This window comes from Chiloscyllium plagiosum, chromosome 28 (genome assembly GCF_004010195.1).
Source record: "Chiloscyllium plagiosum isolate BGI_BamShark_2017 chromosome 28, ASM401019v2, whole genome shotgun sequence".
NCBI lineage: Eukaryota > Metazoa > Chordata > Chondrichthyes > Orectolobiformes > Hemiscylliidae > Chiloscyllium > Chiloscyllium plagiosum.
Genome location: NC_057737.1, coordinates 30,698,376 through 30,720,949, shown reverse-complemented (window position 1 = coordinate 30,720,949; position 22,574 = coordinate 30,698,376). Strand labels below are relative to the sequence as shown.

The window sequence follows — 22,574 nt, the reverse complement described above, 5'->3', positions numbered from 1 at the left end:
CCTCCCCTAGCTTATCTCTCCACGCTTCAGGCTCTTTGCCTTTATTCCTGATGAAGGGCTTTTGCCCGAAATGTCGATTTTGCTGAAGCTCCTCGATGCTGCCTGAATTGCTGTGCTCTTCCAGCACCATTGATCGAGAAAGTGATTATTCAAGCCTACTGAAATTGAACACATCAGTGAGTTCAAAATTAGATATACACTAATGCTTATGAACAACTCATTATCTAAGGATTGCACAAAGGCTTGGCACCCAGCATTTGAAACTGTTTAATTGAACTGGCAAATTATGATTCCTTTATTTCTCTATTCAATTTAGCCCCTAACTCTGTCTGTCGGACAATCTGTCTGTGTGTAAGTGCAGTTATGATAAAGAAGATTAGTATAAATCACAGATACTACCAAGGTTAATTTATTGTTTAGTTTTATCCCGCTAAAGTTACATTATTAGTCACAAGTTGTTAATTTCTTAAGTTATGAATTTAGTGTCCAAGATCTGTTATTTGTAGAGTCTAGTGAGAAACATTGGGCAAATTTTGAAGTCATTGAATATTTAATTTTGTTATGAATCCAGTGATAGTGAGGCTGATTTGGTTTGGCTTGTTATTCCTGGTCCTAACAACACTCTTTTTCAATAAAACGATGATGTACAAGCTCTCACTTACTTACCAATAAGAGGTAGTGTACAAAAAGACTGGACTAAAAGCCACAAACAAAAAATGTTGCAAGAACAGAGAACAAAGAACAATACACCACAGGAACTGGCCCTTTCGGCCTTTAAGCCTGTGCTGACACACTTTGCTCTTCCTTACTAAAACTAAGCTTCATCTACTGAAAAGCACATTTGCATTTATTTAAATCAGAAGCCAATAGTTGGAAAGGACAAACAATAAAATAAATATTTTGTTGAGTTGAAATTAAACAAGGGAATTTGGAATGGAGCAAGCTACAGAAAACAATTGAGCAGAGAGACAAGAAATTCAGGTTACTATTACGGTAGGTTTTTTGCCTCCTGTTCTCACGTGGATTTTGAAAGATTGGTGATGATTTTTTTGTTTGTTCCCCTCTCTCCTGACACCATTTTGGGTGGATGGGGTGAGCCTGATGAATAATGAAAGGTGGAGCACTGGAGAAGACACCTGTCTCTTTGCACACAAAAATAAATTCATTTTATCAAGTTATTACCTCGCCATAGGCCACTGTGTTGTTATATCTTCTCATCTCTGGGTATACATTGTCCAGATACCACTGGAAATTCTTACATTTAAGGTTCTTTCTCAATGCTACTCTTTCCGAAATGTCACCAATATCGATCCCTGGATTCTGGAAGAATAAAAATAGCTTTAGAAATTGCATTTGTTCTCTCTGAAAAGTCAAACTTCTATGTCCAATAAAGAGAATATGTACCAAACAAACCGCATCCTTTATTCATAAACCTGCAGCATCCCAACTAGTTAATTAGTGAATGCTGCTTACAGAAAACTGTTGGTTACATTTTCAATACATATTCAACTTTAAAAATATATTGGAGTTCACATCTCACTGTTTTATACAAATTACAGAATTAACATCCAGATGAAGGGTACTTGCTCACATTGGTTTGCCATAACTGGTTAAGTGTAATCTTCTACATGAGTATCGTTGCAAGTTTTTAAAAATAGTTTTCAATTGCTATTCTAAGTTTTATAAAAATGTTATTACAAATTTGCTGCTACAAAGTAGTATAATTTATATGGTGAGTAAAATAGAATATGTGATATTAAGGATAACTCATCAAATTATAAAACTTTGAGGTTCAGGTATCACAGTCAATATATTTCCCAACCTCATTCTTCTGTATCCTTTGATTTCCGTACTGATTAAGAAACTATCTATCTCTGTCTTAAATACACTCAATGACTTAGTCTTCACAGCTCTCTGCAGTAATGAGTTCCTCAGATTCAGAACTGTCTGAAGAAATTCCACCTCCTCTCAGTTCACTCTGATCTGTGCCCTCCTGTCCTAGTCTCTCCTACAAGTAGAAACATCTTCTCCACATCCACTCTATCCAGGCCTCTCAGTGTTCTGTAAGTCTGAATGAGATCACGCCTCACCCTTCTAAACTCCACTGAGTACAGACCCAGAGACCTCAAATGCTCCTCATAATGACCAGCTCCTCATCCCCAGGATGATTCTTGTACCTACTCTGAATCCCTCCAAGATCAGTGCATTCTTCCTTAGAAATGGAGTCCAAAACTGCTCACAATGTTCCAAATGTGGTCTAACCTGAACCTTACATAGCTTCAGCTGCCCTCGTGTTTTAGTCCCCTTGAATTGAATGTTAACATTGCATTTGTCTACTTAACTGCATGCTAACCTTAAAAGAATCCTGAAATAAGACTCCTAAGTCCCTTTGTGCTTCAAATTTCTGAAACCGACATTGGTAAAAATATTGCTTTTGTGAACAGTTGTACATAGCAGATACAGTTATAATATATGTTGTGTGTATTTGTCTTCTGTATAAATTCTACCGCCAGATCAGTGTAACCTTTCATAAGTCAGTAACTGATGTATTAATGAGGATCTGTGTTAGTTTACATTTTTTTGTAGGTTAAACCACATCTTGTTATTCTAGCCTGATAAAGTCTTTGTTCTCCTTGATTTTTCCTGGAAGTTTGCTACTTTTATTCCAAGCCACTAGCTTATCCCTCCTTGCCTGGGACCCAACAGCTGGGTGGTGCCATCTTGGAAATGAGTGGGATACCTCTGAGGCCACAGCTTGCTCAAACTATCCACATTTTGGTTAAAGTTCAGCCATGATGCTTTGAGAGCATCTATTCATTGAGGCTGGTGTTAAATTAAACTGAGTTGACAAGAAAGTGAGCTGATGAAAGTTAGATCCTCGCTGGAGAACACCTATCAGAGCTGAAGTGCCAAGAGCTGTGCCAGCAGGTGTGACTTGCACATTACATTTCTTGGCACAGGTTTTGACATGACTTCTACAAAATAATGAGTTTCTACAGACTCGGGGCTTGTGCTGAGGTGACCAGGATTGATTTATATGCTGTTCTCTCAACTCCAGATGTTTAGAATGGCAGGAGGCACATTCACTGTCCAATCACGATCATTGTTGGCTAGCAGCGGAGATGGTCAAATGAAAGCACTATGCTTTCAACAGTTGCACCCAAAGATTTCTGTGCAACATTTGTATCACTTCATATTAATACAAAACGTCAGAGAGCTTTTTATACTGGATACTCATGCTGCTGAAACCTGGCTGGATACACATTGGTTCTGGATTAGTGGTGCTGGAAGAGCACAGCAGTTCAGACAGCATCCAAGGAGCAGCGAAATCGACGCTCCTGGGCTCAGATAATGAGGCAGTTCTCTAGACCTTCTGGGTAAATGTTGATATTTTTAAAAGGGATGGCTGAAGAATAATATGCAAATATCTCACTGCAATTCTGCTCACTATTTGAAAGACTTATCCAGAGCTTTACGAACATAGAGAAAGCAAGAGGCAAATACTGTATCCCACTTTCAGATATTGGGAAATAAGTCAGTGGGGATGCCATATGTTAGGCTTTGTTCATACAGTGCTGATGGCATTGCCAGATGTTGTGCTGTCCTCACAGCTTGACAAGACAAAAACAGGAATGGGAAAAAGGAAGCCATTAAAAAGAAAAAAACCCACTTATGACATATGCCGCTAGCAGCAGTAATATCGAAAATCAACATTTTAATAAATATATATCGTAAAATGTATTCAGTGATGGGCTTGGAAACATGGACATAGGAGAATGACTTTCACTTCCTCAAGCTTGGTTCATCATTCAATTAAATAATGCCTGATCTGCAGCTCAATTCCATTTACTCCATGTTTGCCACATGCTTCTTGGTAATCCTTATACCAGAAGTCTTGAAAATATCAACTGGTCCAGCATCTGCAGCCCTTTGGAGGAAGTCTTCTCCAAATTGCTATTTCTATTGGCTGGGTGGAGAGGAATCTTAATGTTTTGAGGCATTAACTCAGTTCCTCTCTCTGCACCTGGGCTCCATGCCAGGAGACGGAGTGGGATCTGCAGGTTCAATACTGGCGGATGGAGGGCATCCAAAGACGGATATTTACTGTACCCAATTTAAGTGGATTACAGTGATATTTTATGTGCCTACTTTTAGTGGCATTTAGTTCTTTGCAGATTGCAACCCAGGAGAGCCAGTGGTGAGCGTATGATGTCAGGGTGGACATGGGTTAAGGAAATAGTGATTCCAGTGGTTTCAGATAGACAGAGTCCCTCTTCACAGGGTCTGGCCAAACTCTTGCACATTTCTAGCATTGCCTTTGTGATTTCAGTAATAACAACTGATAACAGACATCCATTTAGGGTCTGATCACAGATTTACACAACTGAAACATCACTTCCACCTCTTCCTATTCCAATCTCCTTAAAGTCAATGTCAATATTCCATGAATCATTTTGATTGCATTTTGCAACTATGCACTAGTTGGTGATTTGCATACAGAGACACCTAAAACCCTTTGTTGCTTTGCAGCACCTGGTCTTGCATTGTTAAATATATTCTGATTTGTTTTTCTCAGTCAAAATGGATGACCTTACTTATTTCTACACTGAACCGTATCTGCTTTGCATATATTCCGTGGCAATTTCCTGCTCTGTTATACAACCTACTGCTCCTAACTTACACAACTTTCTAATTCTTTATCCAAGTCATTAGCATTGATGGCAGAAAGCTGAGGCGCCGTCACATCCCCTAGTCTTCTTCAAACAGTGTTATGGGATCAATTACGCCCACCTGAGATGGCAAATGGTGATTCAGTTTAATGTACAACACACAAAATCAATGTTCAATATTATAACATATTAATGCATTTGTAGGGAACAATGCATGGCTGTATGTCAAAATTTAATTAAAAACTGCTTACAACTATACAATCCTTGAAAAATCATGAATACAAATGAACTCTGTCTATAATGAAACAAAACCCTTGCACTCCACTTCAAAGACAAGAATAATTCAGCACTAAAGTCAATTTTAATCATTTTGAATGACTTTCCTCTCCTCAGTTGGGGTCAGAATCCTTTTAATATGTTGCAGCCTTTCAAAACATACTCAAAGTCAACCATAGCCCAAAGATCTGACCTTAAGATAATTCACACTTAACATTACAATCATTCCTGCATCCTATTTTATAGCAATCACTTACATGCATGGGGATATTCCATGCAATATAAACATGGGACTTGTAATCATCCATCCATACTTCAGCCACTCGGAGTGAATTCCTCTTTGTGTAGAATCCAATATCATTGTTGTATGGTTTCTTCATGCGTTCTATGTGAGCCACCCTAGAACATGGTAGCACTTCCATACTTCCACCACATAGCCAGACCTGAAATATTAAATAAGGTGAGTCTGAAATATACACCAACCATTCCTTGCAGATATTACAAAGGATTTTCTGGAAATTATTGAAGATAAAGTATATCATTTCAAATGTATTAGGGAAGCTCATGACATGAAAATTACCATTCTGAGACTGATGTCTAGACAGTGAAGAGATTTTGAAAGCTCCCCCCTCCGCCTCCGCCTCCCCCTCCCCCTCTGAGTTGGAAATGGACCAGTCAAGCTGGTAAAATGGGGTGACTCCACTTGCTTTTTGTTGCTGTCTGATTGTACAACCTTTGGTTTTGACAGAGGGGCTGATGCATCTACTGGTCTCTGGCAGGAGGTTCCTGTATTAGTGCAAATTAGCATTCCATGGAGTTTTTATCCATAAGATATTTGACTGTGGCATGAGTTCAGAAGTCAGTTCCACTTTTCTCTCAAACTCAAATAGATCACTAACAGGAATGTAAGCATGAAGTGAAAAAAAAATCCTTAATAGAACCTGAAGAAGCAACAGCTCCCTTCAGATCCTATGTGGACATTTGGGCACTCAGCAGTCGTGGTCTCCCCCTGCCCTGATACAAAAGAGGCAGTGATCATCTGATCTTTACCTGCTTCAATTCACTCTGCACACTCTTCAAGCTTGGAAACTGAGGAATCTCCCATGACAGTTAAATTAGACATTAGAGTTACAATGATTGACCTGGCTTAAATTTGTTGAGAGGAAATGTTGTGTTTTAGGCCTGGGAGATGTGCAGAGATGACCTACCAGGTTATGTGTGTGATAAATGTTTTACTTGCCCTACTCTAAAGTGCCCACTTTATGCTCTCTGCTTGTCTCAGTTTCATTTTTCTTTTAGTCACAGGGTGAACTAATCACACAGTGAATACAGAACAGACACCAGACACTACAGACAGGAGACTGGGACTAGGGACAAACCAGGCAATACAGAATATTAATTGATTAATTGTGTCCTATAGAATCTGTGTTTGCACCCTCAACTCTTCACTGTGTTCATTAGTGACTCAGGTGATAGAATCAAAAGTCAATAAATATGCACATTTACTGATAGCACATATAGTTGGCACTGCACAGATAGGATCAAACAAAGAAAACAAGATACTAAAAGACTGAATGAAAGCTGAAGCCAATGGATTTCAAGATAGACAAGTGTGAGATTATCCACTTTAAAGCGATCAGGGTACATTGTTAAATGGGGAAATGCAAGAATCAGTTGAGGTTACATGAGACTTAGAGATCGACAAAAACTGGTCATCAGAGTGTCACAAACAAGCACAAAATGTAAACAGAAAAGCCACGAGACTCAGTGAAGTTATATTTCAGACACAGAAAGCCACAGTCTGATCACACATGGGGGTGGTGATGGTGGGCTGTGTTCAGTTTAGAAACTATTGGAGAAGGATATTTTGGCTCAGGATTGAGTACACCGAACATGCATCATTGAGTTAAATTGCAAAAGGCCTTACACAGCTTAGGGCTACGGTTTCTTGGCTTGGAAGGTTAAGGTCAGATTTGAACACAACACAACAGTAGAGGTAGATAGAGAGAAATATTTCAGTCAGTTGGTGAATCTGTATTTGGGACATCATCCAAAACATTAGAGCCAGGCCTTTCAGCAATTAACTTAGAAATTTCTATTTTCTGTTGACAATTTCAAAAGGTGTTAAGAGCTTAGTATGTTCCTCAAATGGCATTGATGCTAGAGCAATTATTAATTTTTAAAATGATATTGAATTTCTGTATTATAAAAATATTAGGGCACAGGCAGATACATGGAATTAGGCCACAGATCAGCCATGATATCATGGATTGGTGGAATAGACAGGAAGGGGAAAATGGCCTCCTCCTGTTCCTATGTTCCTTCAACAAATGTGAGTATGAAGCATTCATCTTTCCTGCTAAACCCAAAACCACTCGGAAAGAATCACCAGCAAGGTATGAAAACATTTTTATGGTATCAGTTGTGTGAGAAGCAAAGAAAAACCACACCTAGTGACATCTTAAGAGTGAGCATTAGATTTTTTTGGAGGAGGATAAATTGTGTTCATTATGTCTTGAATTGAGAGTGTGGTGCTGAGATGATGAAGGGCTTATGCCCAAAACAGCGATTCTCCTGCTCCTTGGATGCTGCTTAACCTGCTGTGCTTTTCCAGCGCCACACTTTTGACTGATCTCCAGCATCTGCAGTCCTCACTTTCTCCTACTTCATTATGTCCTTAGTTCTCTATTGTACACTGGGATGTCTATATGTTCAACATGTTCACAAGCCCCCATTTGTGGCAGAGTCAATTGTTATAATTGAGTGGGTCACTTCTAACTTTGGTCATTAAATGAGGTCGATAGTTCCTAATAGAAAACGTTGCTATCTCCCAATGAAATTTTCATCATGATGCTCTTCCATCACAATTCATATCATAGTAAACTACTATAAAGATTAACAATCATAACAAGTACTTTATAGCTGACTTCATTATGCTTTGCAATTGGAAATTAACTCTGCTATAACATAGCTGTTGCATTATTGCTGCTGGATCAACATTCTGAAGTCCCCTATCTAACAGAGGCATCATTGCAATGACTATGGCAGTTCAAAGAGAAGACCAACGTTCAGCTTTTCAGAATAACTAGAGATAGACCATGCATTAAATATTGGTAATGTTGTCTACATCCCTCCAAACCTAAAAATGTACCTAAATGATGTGCAGAATTTCTACCTGGTCAAGGACAAGATTTATCTTTTCTCTGGAGGTTTGCCAAAAAAAAAACAGTCCAGGATGACCCATCACTGGGAAAGGGATGTGCCTGAAAAGTACTGATGTTGCTGATACTGAGCAGTTTTCTTAAGAACTTCAATCTTCTTTCAATTATTCCAGCAACTGTACTATTTCTCATCACAACATAAGTTGGTTGTGATTATTGAATTAAGGAAGGAAACTGTTGTAATCTTGATATCTCAGCTGGTTATCTGATTGTTCAAAGTAAGGTGGTATGATCAGGAGAAAATAGAACATTCCTGCCTTTGGTGACTCATGTTTAGATTAGATTACTTACAGTGTGGAAACAGGCCCTTCGGCCCAACCAGTCCACACCGACCCGCTGAAGCGCAACCCACCCATTCCCCTACATTTACCCCTTTACCTAACACTACGGGCAATTCAGCATGGCCAATTCACCTGACCTGCACATCTTTGGACTGTGGGAGGAAACCGGAGCACCCGGAGGAAACCCACGCCAACACGGGGAGAATGTGCAAACTCCACACAGTCAGTCGCCTGAGTCAGGAATTGAACCCGGGTCTCTGGTGCTGTGAGGCAGCAGTGCTAACCACTGTGCCACCGTGCCGCCCCAATGTTAGGTTGTGAAGATGTAAAGCAGAATTAGGTCACGCATGGCTCCCTGATTATGGATCGTACAATGCTTTAAGAAAGAGTATGAGCGCATTTTAATGCATTTTGCCCACTAAACCTGTTTCTGGAGTATCGGATACTGTCACCAAATCCTGAAAGTGGAAAATCATTCCAGTCAATCCTCACAAGTGATCCAAACATACATAGAACACAAATAAAAATAATATGAATGCTTTGCTCTTGCCAAAATAATATATGAACATACATATTAGGAGTAAAAGTTGGCCATTTGGCTCCTCAAACCCATCCTGATATTCAATAAGATCATGCATGATCTGTATCCATGTTCTGATAGCTGGTGATTTCTTTACTTAAGAAGAATATACCTGGTTCTGTCTTAAAAGTAATCAATGACTTACCTTCTAAGGCAGAAAGATCCAAAATTGCACAACCCTTGGAGGAAAAATACTCCTCACCCCTAAAAGGGTGACCCTAAATGTATACAAATGTCCCCTGGTTCTGGGCTGAGTCACAAGAGGAAAGATCCTTTCTACTTACACCTTGTCAACATCATTCCGGATCTTGTACACTTCAATAAAGCCATCCCTCACTCTGCTAAACTCTGGCCCAGTCTGACCAACCTCTCTTCATAAGACAACCCAATTATACCAGGTATCTAGAAAAACTATCACCCACCTCCTCTATTACGTTTACATCCTTTTTTAAATAAGGAGGCCAAGGTATAGTCTCATCAATACCTTCTATAATTCAAGGGTACATTCTTATTTCTGTTCAATTCTTGAAATAAAAGACAGCATGCCATTGTCCTTAAAATTATTTGCTGTAACTGCATGTTAGCTGTTGGCGACTTATGCAATTTGGTTTTCTGCAGTCACGCTCTGTTTGAGTAATATTCTGCATTTTTATTTTTCATGCAACAGCAAACAATTTCACATTTTCACATATTTTATCAACCCATCTATATCCATCTGCAACTTCCTTATTTCCAAAATAATCAGGACCTTCTTCACAATGATGTGCAGTTATTGATATTGTTTTTAGGTAAACACAGAAACCAAGGTCACAGCAAGGTCTCTCAAACAGCAATGAGATGAAATTGTAGTGAATTTATTAATAACTGAGGGAGAATTATTGGTGGGAACACTGGAAGAACTCCCTCTTCAATGAAGATCCAAGACATCACCTATGGTCACCTGAAATTTAAGACAAGGCTTTAATATAATGTCACAACCAATAAGATTCTGCCTCCAACAATGCAGCATCCCACTTGTCATGACACACTGAGGTAATGATCTGGAAATCAAATCCCATTATCCATGGAGTCATCGCAAAAATTAAAGGTTTTAACAAGGTATGCAGAAATTCTCCAATCTACCTGTCTGTTTCTATCCATGCAGATAGAAACCATGGACTATGCTTCCGTATTGAACAAGAATGACTATTTATTACAAATAAATAAATTCTAGTTATAAGTGAATAACTATGAGGTGATAACACATAATTGTACTGATTTAAATCTTAATCCTCTTATTGAACTCCACCTACAGACAAACATTTACATTATGGGTGAAGGGAAAAACTGGGAAGGCAGTTTGATGGTTGCTGTCCATAGGGATCACTGACATGATCCATTTATTTGTCAGGACTGCTGTTCTTCAATCCTTCTCCAGATACTTTTCAGTTTCTTGCAGGAGGCAGAGAGTGATTGGTTTACAAATTATAAAGTCTCTGATTTATTGGTTGAAAGAAACCGCTTACAGCAACTGGTGGGGGAAGAACATTGGCTTGCTTCAGACTTCATCTGGTTACTGAGAGATACCACCTCTCCTTCGAGAGGTCTAAAGGCTTCTGACTATATCATTCACACTCACAAGCTGTTTGGCTAACCGAGAGCCATCAATATAGTTGTTGGCAGGCAGATGACCTTTATCATCCTCGGCTGGTCACAACTTCAGAAGCCAGTCGGTTACTTGCTGCTAGCTGCATCTCACATTGCCCACAACTCCTGGTGCTAGGCTGTTTGCAACCAACATTCCCTTCTGCTTAAAAAAGCTGCAGAATAAATGTCACTTACAATGAGTTTTGGTAACTAGCTTTCAAAAATAAGTGCAACAATTCTTTTCCCTTTCCACAATCAAAAAAATTGAAAAATGACAAAGATATGGTCTTTAGACATAAATATCATTCTACAGTAAAGATACAGTGAAGCTGGAACTCACCATATTTTGATGCTGAGGCAAGAAATAAACTTGAGTAACCATCTTGGACTTTGGTATTCCCAGAGTCAGCTCAATTTCATTTCACACTTAGGAATAGGAAGGGAAATACGTGGGTGTAGAGGTAGGTTATTCAGGCCATTAAGGATACTCCACAATTCAATGAGATCATGGCTGTTCTGATAATCCTTAATTCCATTTTCCTGCTTTTTCCTCATTAATTTCCCATTAACCCCCTATCTTGATTAAAAATCTGTTCACATCAGCCTTGAATATAAGACCATAAGATATAGGAGCAGAAAGTAGGCCATTTGGTCCATTGGTTCTGCTCTGCCATTCAATCATGGCTGATATGTTTCTCATTTCCCTTCTCCTGCTTTCTCCCTGTAACCTTTGAACCCCTTAACAGTCAAGAACCTATATATCTCCTTACTTATGCTTAATGACCCAGCTTGGTCTAGGTTTGCCAACCTGATCAGTTTGGCCTCAGCCATCTCAAGGAGTGCTCAGCAATTCAGGAAGAAGGTCAATGACCTTAGCCGCTCTGCCAGCATTAGGTGCCACCACCTTCTCTCCGATACCTCACACTCATGCTACGTCTACTCCTTTTATCTATCTCCTTTTAAGGCACAGTCTCTATTATTCTACTATTGTAACATCTTCCCACTCTAACCCCTACCAGCACTAACCCCACACAACCTCTGGGTCGCCTACCCATTTATTAAGGATATTTCCCCACCTGCACCAACATTAATCACTGTGCTTGCCCCCGCCCCAATATTCATCTCCTGTAACACCTAGTTCTCATTCCAGAAGGAAAGCAGCCCATAATAGGGCAGAAAGAGTCCTAGAAAGGGTTTGCTGCTTGATATTCGACTCCCCATCCCTTGTGTGGAAATTATCTAGACGACCCTGAGCAACTGACTGATCTCGTCCAAGCCCCAGACTGGTATCAGAGGATGCCCATGCCTGACTGTGCTAGGACCTCCTAACTAAAAGGTATCTCACCTGACTTGACAGAGGCCTGTTGGCAACCATGACCAGCTTTCTAACTTTGAGCCTGCTAAATGGTGAGGCAAGGCAGAAATAATTGAGGAGAAAGTGAGGTCTGCAGATGCTGGAGATCAGAGATGGAAATGTGTTGCTGGCCCTTCCTGAAGAAGGGCTAATGCCCGAAACGTTGATTCTCCTGTTCCCTAGATGCTGCCTGACCTGCTGTGCTTTTCCAGCAACACATTTCCAAGGCAGAAATAATGTGAACCAGGGACCACTGGCTGAGGGGGCAAAGTACAAATAAGTAAGGCAATGCAAAACAGGGATTGTGTAAGTGTTCAGATAGGCTCTGAGTATTGGTTCAGTGCTACTGGAGATGCAGCCTGTTAAACCCCTGAGTTGGATATGTATCGCTGAGTGCACAGCGACCCAGTAGCAGCTTTACAATAAGTGCCATTGTGCCCTAAGGGACTCTATTAAAATGCACAACCATTGTGTAAAAGGTAAGGCTGGCAGAAATAGGAACCCTTGATGACTAGTGTTATTGAGGCCCTGCTCAAGAAAAAGGAGGAGGCAATATGACCTATATAGGCAGCTGGGCTCAAGTGAATTCCTTGAGTCTAGAGGGTGTCGAGTACACTTAATAGAAAACTCGGGTGGGCTAAAAGTGGATACAAGATGGCTTTGACAGGTAAGGTAAAGGAGAATCCAAAGAGATTTTGCAAGTACATGAAGGGCAAAAGAGTAACTAGAGAGGACAGGGTCTCTTAAAAAGCAACAACGTTTTCTATGTGTGGAGCCACAAGGGATGGGTGAGATCCTAAATGAATATTTCTTGTCAGGATTTACCATTGAGAAAGGCATGGATTATAGGGAAATTGGGGAATTAAACAGTGATGTCTTGAAGAGAGTACACATTATAGAAGAGGAGATGCTGAGAGTCTTAGAATGCATTAAGGCAGATGAATCCCCAAGACCTGATCAAGTGTATCCAGCACTTTGTGAAGGGTTAGGGAGGGCTCGTGGTAGAGATATTGATCAGAGAGTCCTAGAACCCCTACAGTGTGGAAGCAGGTCATTTGGCCCATCAAGTCCTTACCAACCCTCTGAAGAGCATTCCAACCCTAACCAGACCCATCCCTTCCCCAATCCCTGTAACCCTGCATTTCCCATGGCTGGTCCACCTAACCTGCACATGCCTGGACATTATGGACAATCTAGCATGGCAAATCCACCAAACCTGCACATCTTTGGACTGTGGGAGGAAATGGGAGCACCCGGAGAAAACCCACACAGACACGCAGAGAATGTTCAAACTTCACACATGTTATGGATCAGGCCAAACCCCCTCAAAACATTTCGAGAAAGTAGCCAACCCCCTACCTTTGGTTGTTTTAACACGGATATTCCAGGAAGGATGCAGCTAGTCAAAACACTTAGTTTCAAACCAAACAGAATTTGTTTCCAAGATTACTGAATGAAACACAAACAAAAGAGGACAGAACACTGAATAACTTAAACTATCCAAAAACTCAACTGATTATCCCAACTTAATGATGTTGTTCCAAATACTTGCAATAATCCCCATAACCACTCCTTAGTGCAAAAGGTAAAATCAAACGTAGGGTCTTACAGGAGAGAGAGAGAGAGAGAGAGAGAGAGCGAGCGAGAGAGAGAGATGGCAACATGGAACACCCTCTTCCATGTAGCTGTTTCTTGCCTGAGTGCTTTCAGTGAATAGTTAGATTGCCAAAAACAAAACAAACCGGAGAAAAGCTGAGCTGGGAGAACTGGCCTTCCCCTTTCATAGTACAAGTGTGTTTTTCTAAAATCTCAAAAGCCTTTTGCCAGATGCAGTCTCTGTTAGCTATAATCAAATTGGCCCTAAAACGCTTTAAACTTAGACTTTTCAGAATCTGTGTCTTTTATGATGTCTCTCGGGAAAAAAGTCAAGAATAAAATAACCTTGTTAAAGGAGCAGCATCATCATAGCACAGACAGGCTGGAATTGAACACAAAGTGCTGTGAGGCAACAGTGCTAACCAATGAACACTGTCACCATTATATCATTGACAGCCATGGGCAAACTGCCTGAAGATGGGAGAGTGGCAAATGTGCCATTTTTAAAGAAAGGCTGCAGGGAACTGCCTGGGAAAACCAGTGAGTCTGAGAGACAGGATCTACAGACATTTGAAGAGGCACAGTCACCTTTGGGTTAGTCAGTATGGCTTTGCACGTGGGAAATCATGTCTTGTGCATTTGATTGAGGTTTTGAAGGGATGACCAAGAAAGTAGATGGGGCATTGTGGTAGATGTTGTCTACATGGACTTTATCAAGGTCTTTGACAATGTATAACATGGTAGCTTGTTGAATAAGGTCAAATTTCAAGGTATCCAGGTAGACTAGCCAATTGGACACAAAATTAGCTTGACAGCAGAAGACAGGGTGGCAGAGGGTTATTTTTCAGACTGGAGGCCTGCGACCAGCAGTGTGCCATAGGGATCGGTGTTGGGTCCACTGTTGTTCAGCATTTATATAAATGAGAATTTAGGAGGTATGGTTTATAGTTTGCGACTGACACCAAGATTGGTGGTATCGTGGATAGTGAAGAAGGTTAACTTGGAAAACAGTGAGATCTTGATCAACTGTGCCAGTGGGCTGCAGATGGAGTTTAATTTAGGTAAATACTAGGTGTTGCTATTTAGTAGCTCAAACCAGGACAGAACTTACATAGTCAATGGGAGGGCCTTGGGGAATATTATAGAGCAAAGGGATGTAGGGATACAGATTCATAGTTCCGTGAAAGTGGAGTCATGCGTAGATAGGATGGTGAAGAAGGCTTACAGCATTCTTGCTTTTGTCAGTCAAAGCATTGAGTATAGGAGTGGGGACATCTTAGTACGGCTGTTCAAGATGTTAGTGTCACAACATTCAGATTACTGCATGTATTTCTGGTCACTCTACTAAAGAAAGGATATTATTAAACTAGAAAGAGTGCAGAAAAGGTTTACTGAGGTGCTACCTGACTGGAAGGCTTGAGTTATAAAGGAGTTGGATAGGCTGAGACGTTTTTCCCTGGATTGTAGGAATCTGGGGGGTGATCTTATAGATGACTATATAATCATAAGAGTCATAGATAAGGTAGATAGCTGACAGCTTTTCCCCTTGGTAGAAAAATCTAAAACAGGACAGCATAGGTTTAATGTGAGAGGGGAGAGAAACAAAAGGGTCCAGAGGGGCATTTTTTTCACCAGAGAGGATAGTGAGTGTCTGGAATGGCTGCCAAAGATGGTGTTGGAGAGGAGTACAATTTATCATTTAAGAAACATTAAGACAGATACATGGATGGAATAGATCGAGAGGGATATGAACCAAATACAGGCAAATGGGACTGGCTTAATTGTGAAAACTGGGTGGCATGGACAAGTTGGGCCAAAGGGCCTGTTTCCTTGCTGTAAACCTCTATGTCACTATGAATCTAAGTGGATCAGAAATGTGAGGGTTCTTAGAGACTAGCACATGTCAGAGGCTAACATCCATTAAAATGGGGTTTGTTTGGTACCCATTATGTAAGACCTGCGATGTTAGTACGTGGTGACCATCATGGTAGTATTTTGGAGCCAGTGGTGAGCTCGAGTTGGCAGGTACCTGGGGTTGATTACCATGTTGAGAATTTGTGACATCAAACATGTTCAGTGCTTTTGGTTAGGTAGGCATCTGAATATTAATGAGGTGAATTGTGGGGTTAATAAGGTATTTAAAAAGCTATAATCCCCCTTAATTGATAACTTGTCGCTGCCTTGTGAGAAACTAGCCTGACTGATTCATAAATGCTTTAAAGATGGAGCAAGTAGCTCCCGGTGTTGAGTAAGGCCTCGCCAGATGTCTCCTGCAATAGTGCTACAAATCTCACCATAGCCAACATCGCTCAGGCACCTATAGGTTTCACCCTTAGCATCTGATCTTCAAAACAACTGGACCACTGATACATAGCCTGTGGTAAACAGGAGTTAATTGTAGAACGGTGTAAATGATTACATGGGGTTATCGATTTATTCATCACAGCAGTACAAAGTGACGATGCTTAATAAAAGAAAAACACAGAAATTGGTATCACTGCAGCTTTCTGATGTCCCTCATGTAAAATCATAATTTCTTGCTGCAAAGCTGATCTTACAGATCATATTCATGATTGTCCAGAAGGAGGGAAATGGGCTGCTCCTCCCTTACTTAATCCATGCCATCAAGCTTCTACTTTGCACTGTGACAGCAGGACAACATCTCACTTGGAGTTCTCTGTGGGCTCTTGTCACTTTATGGATGTAGGTTTGCTTGCTGAGCTGGAAGGTTTGTTTTCAGATGTTTTGTAACCACACTAGGTAACATCTTCAGTGAGCCTCTGAAAGAAGCATTGGTGGTGTAGCCCACTTTCTACTTATATGTTTGAGTTTCCTAGGGTTGATGATGTCATTTCCGGTGGTGACATCAATTCCTATGGTGATGTCATTTCCTGTTCTTTTTCTCAGGGATTGGTAAATGGGATCCAAGTCAATGTGTTTGTTGTGTTCTGATTGGAATGCCATGCTTCTAGGAATTCTCATCACTTTAATCAGACAATTGGGAAAGAATGCATTTAACTCAGCAACGTGCAACCAATGTTTCATGTTAAATAATTCAATAACACACAGTGGTTGGAGCATAACAAGTAAGATTCCTGTATTTCTTTAAAAATTAAGGCTGTTGTTTTGTTAACAAAACCTAAATTTTCCCTTACACAAAACAGCTGGAGGCAAATAAATTTGCCACGATTGCTCCCAATTCTTGTCTTTTGTAACTGGTCCTAATTTGATATACGTGGGTCAGCCTAAATTGCACTAAAGGAAAATAAATATTGAAATGCTTTCTACTTGCATCATTCCCATCAGATAATGAGCTCTGTGGAGAACTTAATCCACAATCTCTCTCAGCAGTCACTTCAGCAGCAAAAGTTTTCATTAGAATCCAGTGAAATGGATCAAAGAGGTATGCCCAAAGATAACACTCAAGAGGAAAGTGAAATAACTCCACAGAGGCTGGTATCCCATCACCAAGTCACTCTCCTTATTTACATATGCATAGTACTTGACGTTGATCCAGCTTCCTGAGAGCCAGCTCTCTCAGTGAGCAGAACCCCTGAATCTCCTGTCTAATCAGGGAGCTCTGGCTGACAGATATAGACATGATTAACAGCCCCAGTCAGGGAACCCATCATCTGAGGTCCATCTGGCTGAACTCATTACAATCACTACAGAGGGCTCTTTGCATTGTCTTTAAAAAACATGGGGAAGATTTTCTCCCTCGCTGGTCTGTCATGAGTAATGGCGAGAAATCTGATTCTTGATGTCAACATTTTTTTTCCCACTTTCCCCCTCAAGGCTTAACCAGTGATTTCAGAATTTCACCATTGTGCAGCAACTACCCTATTTCTGTTGTTACATCTCATTAAACCCCTAATATTGCACGCATGGACACACACCTAAACATACCTTATACATTTGCACAGGATATATTTCTGGATCTTAGCCTTTTTTTTAACCACACTCTCACTTTATCACTTCCTTGGAAACTGCCAGCCTCTATATTCCACACATTTCTTTCTGAGTGCATACTCACCAGCTTCAGCACTGATTTATGAGATGCCAGGGTCTGTGTGGCTCCTATTGCTTTCATATTGCACACCATCGTTAGTGCTCACTTACAGACTGCCAGCCCCTGTGGCTTGCACTGCTTTTCAGCACAGACAGACATAAGCAGCTTAAGATGGTGGGAGCACTGAACAGTCAATCTATCAATCAGACAGTATAGACGTTTCATCAATCTGTGTCAAATCCACAGTTGTGACATATGTTAATAGTTTACTCAGTAAAAATCCTACATGTGCTTCAAGAAACTGTGAAAGTCAAAGGGGACCTTCCTATTCAAGTCCCAGCTAGGTTGACTAAGGTCAGTCAGGCACTTAGCCTGAATTAGGTTGGAAGCTAAAAAGCAAGACTAGCAGTGTAATGATCTGAGGATTACTACTGGTGCCATGTACTAGTGAGGCGTGGAATGGTGGTGGGGGGGGGTGCAGCTAAACACATGGCTAATGGCTGGTGCAGGAGGGCGGGCTTCAGATACGTCAATCATTGGGGTATCTTTTGGGGAAGGTGGGACCTGTACATGAAGGACGGGTTGCACTTAAACAGGAGGGACACCAGTGTCCTGAGTGGGAGATTTGTGAGACCACTTCGGGTGGTTTAAAGTAGTTTAGCAGGGGGATGGGAACCAGAACTGCAGATCGGAGGAGAGGGTAGTTATTGAATGGGCAGAAATAGAATGCAGAGAATCTGTCAGGAAGGATGCACAGCTGATCGGGCAAAGTGATGGTTTAAAGTGTGACTACCTCAATGCATGGAGTGTCAGGAATAAGAATGATGAACTTAGAGCATGGATCAGTATTTGGAACTACATTGCTGTGGCCAACGGGTGGCTTGGTAGCTCAGTGGTTAGCACTGCTGCCTCGCAGCGCCAGGGACCTGAGTTTGAATCCAGCCTTGGACGACTGTCTGCGTGGAGTTTATGCATTCTCCTTGTGTCTGTGTGGGTTTCCTCTGGGTGCTCCGGTTTCCTCCCAAAGTCCAAAGATGGGCAGGTTGGGTGAATTGGCCATGCTGAATTGCCCTCACAGCTCTCTGGGACAAGGAGTTCCAAAGACACTCAACCCTCTGAGAGAAGAAGAAAGACACACAAGTATTTGTACTCTTTTTGTCTTAAAAACAGGGTAGGATCAGAGATGTGGCAAGATTTTTGTTTTGCTGTAGTCTTGATTCTTGACATCAACTCTGCACCTTAGAATAGTTTACAAAACTCAAGTCCAATTATGCTTGGGGCTATTCTATTGATCAATTATCTGTAAATAGGTAGGAATTCATTGCTAGGGGAATGTATATCCAGGCTGTTACATTTATGGTAGTCAAGTGGTAACAATGCATCAGTCCACCAGCCACACAAAAAGCAATAAGACATGCTCACGATAAAGCTCTAGCATTATGGGTCTAAATCATGATTGTTCCAAACTTAATGGGAACCAGAAATATAACAGAAGCCAACTTAACATGATCTTCAAGCAAATCATGAAGTGGGTTAACAATGGTCCTGCGTAAAATAAGTAGGAGATTGATTTCATTTGGGGTCCTACACCACTTGTTGCACAGAACTTCAACAAATTTGGTCAGTGGCACTCCCCATCCATCATGCAACCTGTTCAAAATGTACAGTGCAATTAATCATGTCTAACCTTCCCAACCCATATCAACTCTCTGATCACTTTGTACTTTTCAAACTGACTAAGCAATTGGACCTGAATATGTCCAAGGGGTTGAATAGGTTTATTAAAAATCTTTCATGGGAAGTGAGTGTTTGTGGTTCGGCCAGCATTTCTTGTCCAACACAAACATTTCATGTGGGAATCACAGAAGTCTAGATGCCAACTTTGTGAAAGTATTAAAGTTGCCAGCCCATTGCTTGGAGGGGGACCTGAGTCCTATCCTTAGCCCGGCCTCTGGTAAGCCCAAATGTTGATGGTGTTTTGGAGTCAGGTTCAAAGTGCGTTAAATTTAACTTTAATTTACTTGGAATTCAAGTTGTCCATTTTCTGGGGCTAAGATTCATTCCTCTATCATGACAATGAATTTCCATTAACTAATTGGTGTGAATAATCTTGTCTCCTTCCCTCCCTTTTCAAATGTTGGAGTGGTGTTTACATTTTTAAATCCAAAAGACATAATTCTTAATTTCTTAAAACACCAAAAATTTATGCCTAATGGACCTAAATTTCCTTACCTTTTTTTTTCAATCCTCTTAGATGATAATTACCACCTCATGGAGATTTGTCTGCTTTAAGTAGAATTATGTTTTTGCCTTGTCTTCCATTGTACAAAATAAAAATAAACAATGCATTAAACATTCCTATTATCTTGCATCTGTCACCAGCGGGGTCTTAGACTGGATGGAATGACTCTTTACCACATCTACATTGTGACTTCTGCACAAGATCTGATCATTTCTGGTCAAGTAGAAGTTGGTTTGCTCGTTTTTTCAAATGATCCATTACCGAAGTTAATGTAACTACCTCATTTCATAAAATGTTGCAGGGAAAGAATAACAAAGTAATTGAAACATTGTGGTTTCCATTGGCACAATGATTGATAATGAAGAAGGCAATGAAATTATATCTGACTGCATCTGTGCACAATCATATCATCCAGCAATAACTATACAATGCAATAGCTCCCAAGACATGCACTTAAATGCAATTAATTCCACACTTGAAAAGTAGGGTTGCTAATATTCTGTGTGAAATATTTGGAATTATAGTTCAATGTTTGAAGTGCCTTAGCACTTGATCAGAATTGCCTATGAATAACTGATTGTTTTCCTGACTAGTTTCCGATTTCAACATTTTCTTTGATATGTTTGCTTTCATCAATGTGGGAAAATACCTTCAAGGAATCAGAAATGTTTTATCACTCATTTTCTCCTTTAATAGCTGTACTTGTTTTTCTTTACAAGTAATAATAATTCAGTGCAGTATTTTAGATGTAAAATAGACATTAAAGGAATGAATTTCTGGTTGTAACACTTACGCCTGGCCATTGGGCACAAACACCATTATCTCTTATTTTCTGGCAGCATCTCTCTTCAATCTTTCTGCTACACATCATGACTTTCTCTGTCTCTCATTTCTGTTGTCTCTTTGTTTCTTTCTGCTTTATCTGTTCCCCATCAGTGAATCCCTAGCAACTCTTTCCTTCAGTTCTATTCCACATTCATTATCTTTTGTTTTTATTACACAAATACATTCTCCTTATGCACAATTTCATGGTTGGTAAGAATGTATAAGACAATGCATAAAATGCCCATTGGGTTGCTCTTAAAAAAAAATGCTCCATGATTTTCTAGAAATACACAGGACTGGGAAACCATTGTGGAGGTGTATTAAGAAGTTCCTGGAGCCAGGCAGCAAATAGAATCTTTTTAGTCTGTGTTTTTAGCTCTGAGATAGGCAGACATGACAGTCTCATCAGGTTCTGTGTACAAACAGAAGGTCTATGACGATATTTTTAAAATGTTTCCACTCAAGCTCTGTCATGTTTATTGGTTATTAAATGGTTTCTCTGTAAATGCGTCCACAGGGTTAACTAGCAGCACACAGCACAGTGAGCAGCCAACAGTTAATCAAACACTGAACAATCAAACAAAACCGTATCTATGGCAAGAAATTCACTCCAAGAAAGTAACCATTTCTGCGTGCCTTTCTCAAATGGCTGGAGCAATTTTAAAAGATAGCGTATTGACAATTTGTGTCTGAAGATCACAGAATTATACATAATGAGTAGCATTTATAGAGCTAAAAAAAAGATAATGAGTCACCCCAGACTGTAATCTAATAGGTGGTGGTGGTGGGGTCAGGAGAAAACATAAAGGGATAACGAGAAATAATGGCAAAAAAGATATAACAACTTGTAAGGGAGAACATTTTCACTGAAAATCTCTTCTCAAAACAAGAAAATCAGTTCTGGTAGCTACAAAAGGCAAAATATTAATTCTCAGGTATTTTGTTGCTGAACACTCAATAGCAATGCTTGACATAAGATATCAAATAATTCCATTCTCACCGCATTCCTCAACTTTACGTAGGTAATCACTTATTGTGAATAGTTGTCTAACATTTCAATGAGGGCACAGCCTCCCGACATGACTGCTCAGACCAATAGTTATTATTTGATGGTAGGTTAATGATTGGGAGCCAATGCTGAGACTGTGCTAGGGACCAAGGTTCAATTCCACCTTTGGGGACTGTCTTGATGGAGTTTACACATTCTCTGCACGGGTTTCCTCCAGGTCCTCCGGTTTCCCCCTCACTGTCCAAAGATGGTAGATTAGCCACAGGAAACGCGGGGCTATAAGAATAGGGTAGGATCAAAGGGTGGTAGAAGCCCAATGAGCTGAATGGCGTGTTTCCACACTACAGGGATTCTATGGTTCTATGAAAATCACATGAAGTTTGATTAAAGAAAACTTGCCTCAACCTGTAAGCAGACATAGACATTCAGCTGAACAGTTCAACAACTTAATTTTATTGACATTTCCTCAAGTAGATGAGGGGACAAGAAATTACTTTGGTAATATTTGCAATGACTACTCAGCATATTTGGAAGTGTACTACTGCCACTATCTCATTATAACATGAATCAATGACTAAAATAGAAAATAAATCATATGAATAAAAATAAAGAACTGCAGATGTTTTAAATCTGACACAAAACAGGAAATGTTGGAGAAACTCATCAAGTCTGGCAGTATCTGCAGAGAGAAAAAAAGAGTTCATGTTTTTTGAGTTCAATGATCCTTTGTCAAAACCTGTATGAGGAGAAAGTGAGGTCTGCAGATGCTGGAGATCAGAGCTGAAAATGTGTTGCTGGAAAAGCGCAGCAGGTCAGGCGGCATCCAGGGAACAGGAGAATCGACTTTTTGGGCATAAGCCCTTCTTCAGGAATGAGGAAAGTTTG

General features: G+C 40.3%; 1 protein-coding gene across 3 annotated transcripts in view; it reads right to left on the bottom strand.

Annotated features, from left to right (window-relative positions):
- galnt17 (polypeptide N-acetylgalactosaminyltransferase 17) overlaps positions 1-22,574 on the bottom strand; it is a 409,761-nt gene that overhangs the window by 44,751 nt on the left and 342,436 nt on the right. For all 3 annotated transcript variants that reach the window (XM_043718609.1, XM_043718607.1, XM_043718608.1), the window contains 2 exons: positions 5,204-5,389; positions 1,183-1,320 (listed from right to left, as the gene is read on the bottom strand). In XM_043718609.1, the coding sequence (XP_043574544.1) occupies positions 1,183-1,320; positions 5,204-5,389 (324 nt within the window). The remainder of the gene's footprint in view (positions 1-1,182; positions 1,321-5,203; positions 5,390-22,574) is intronic.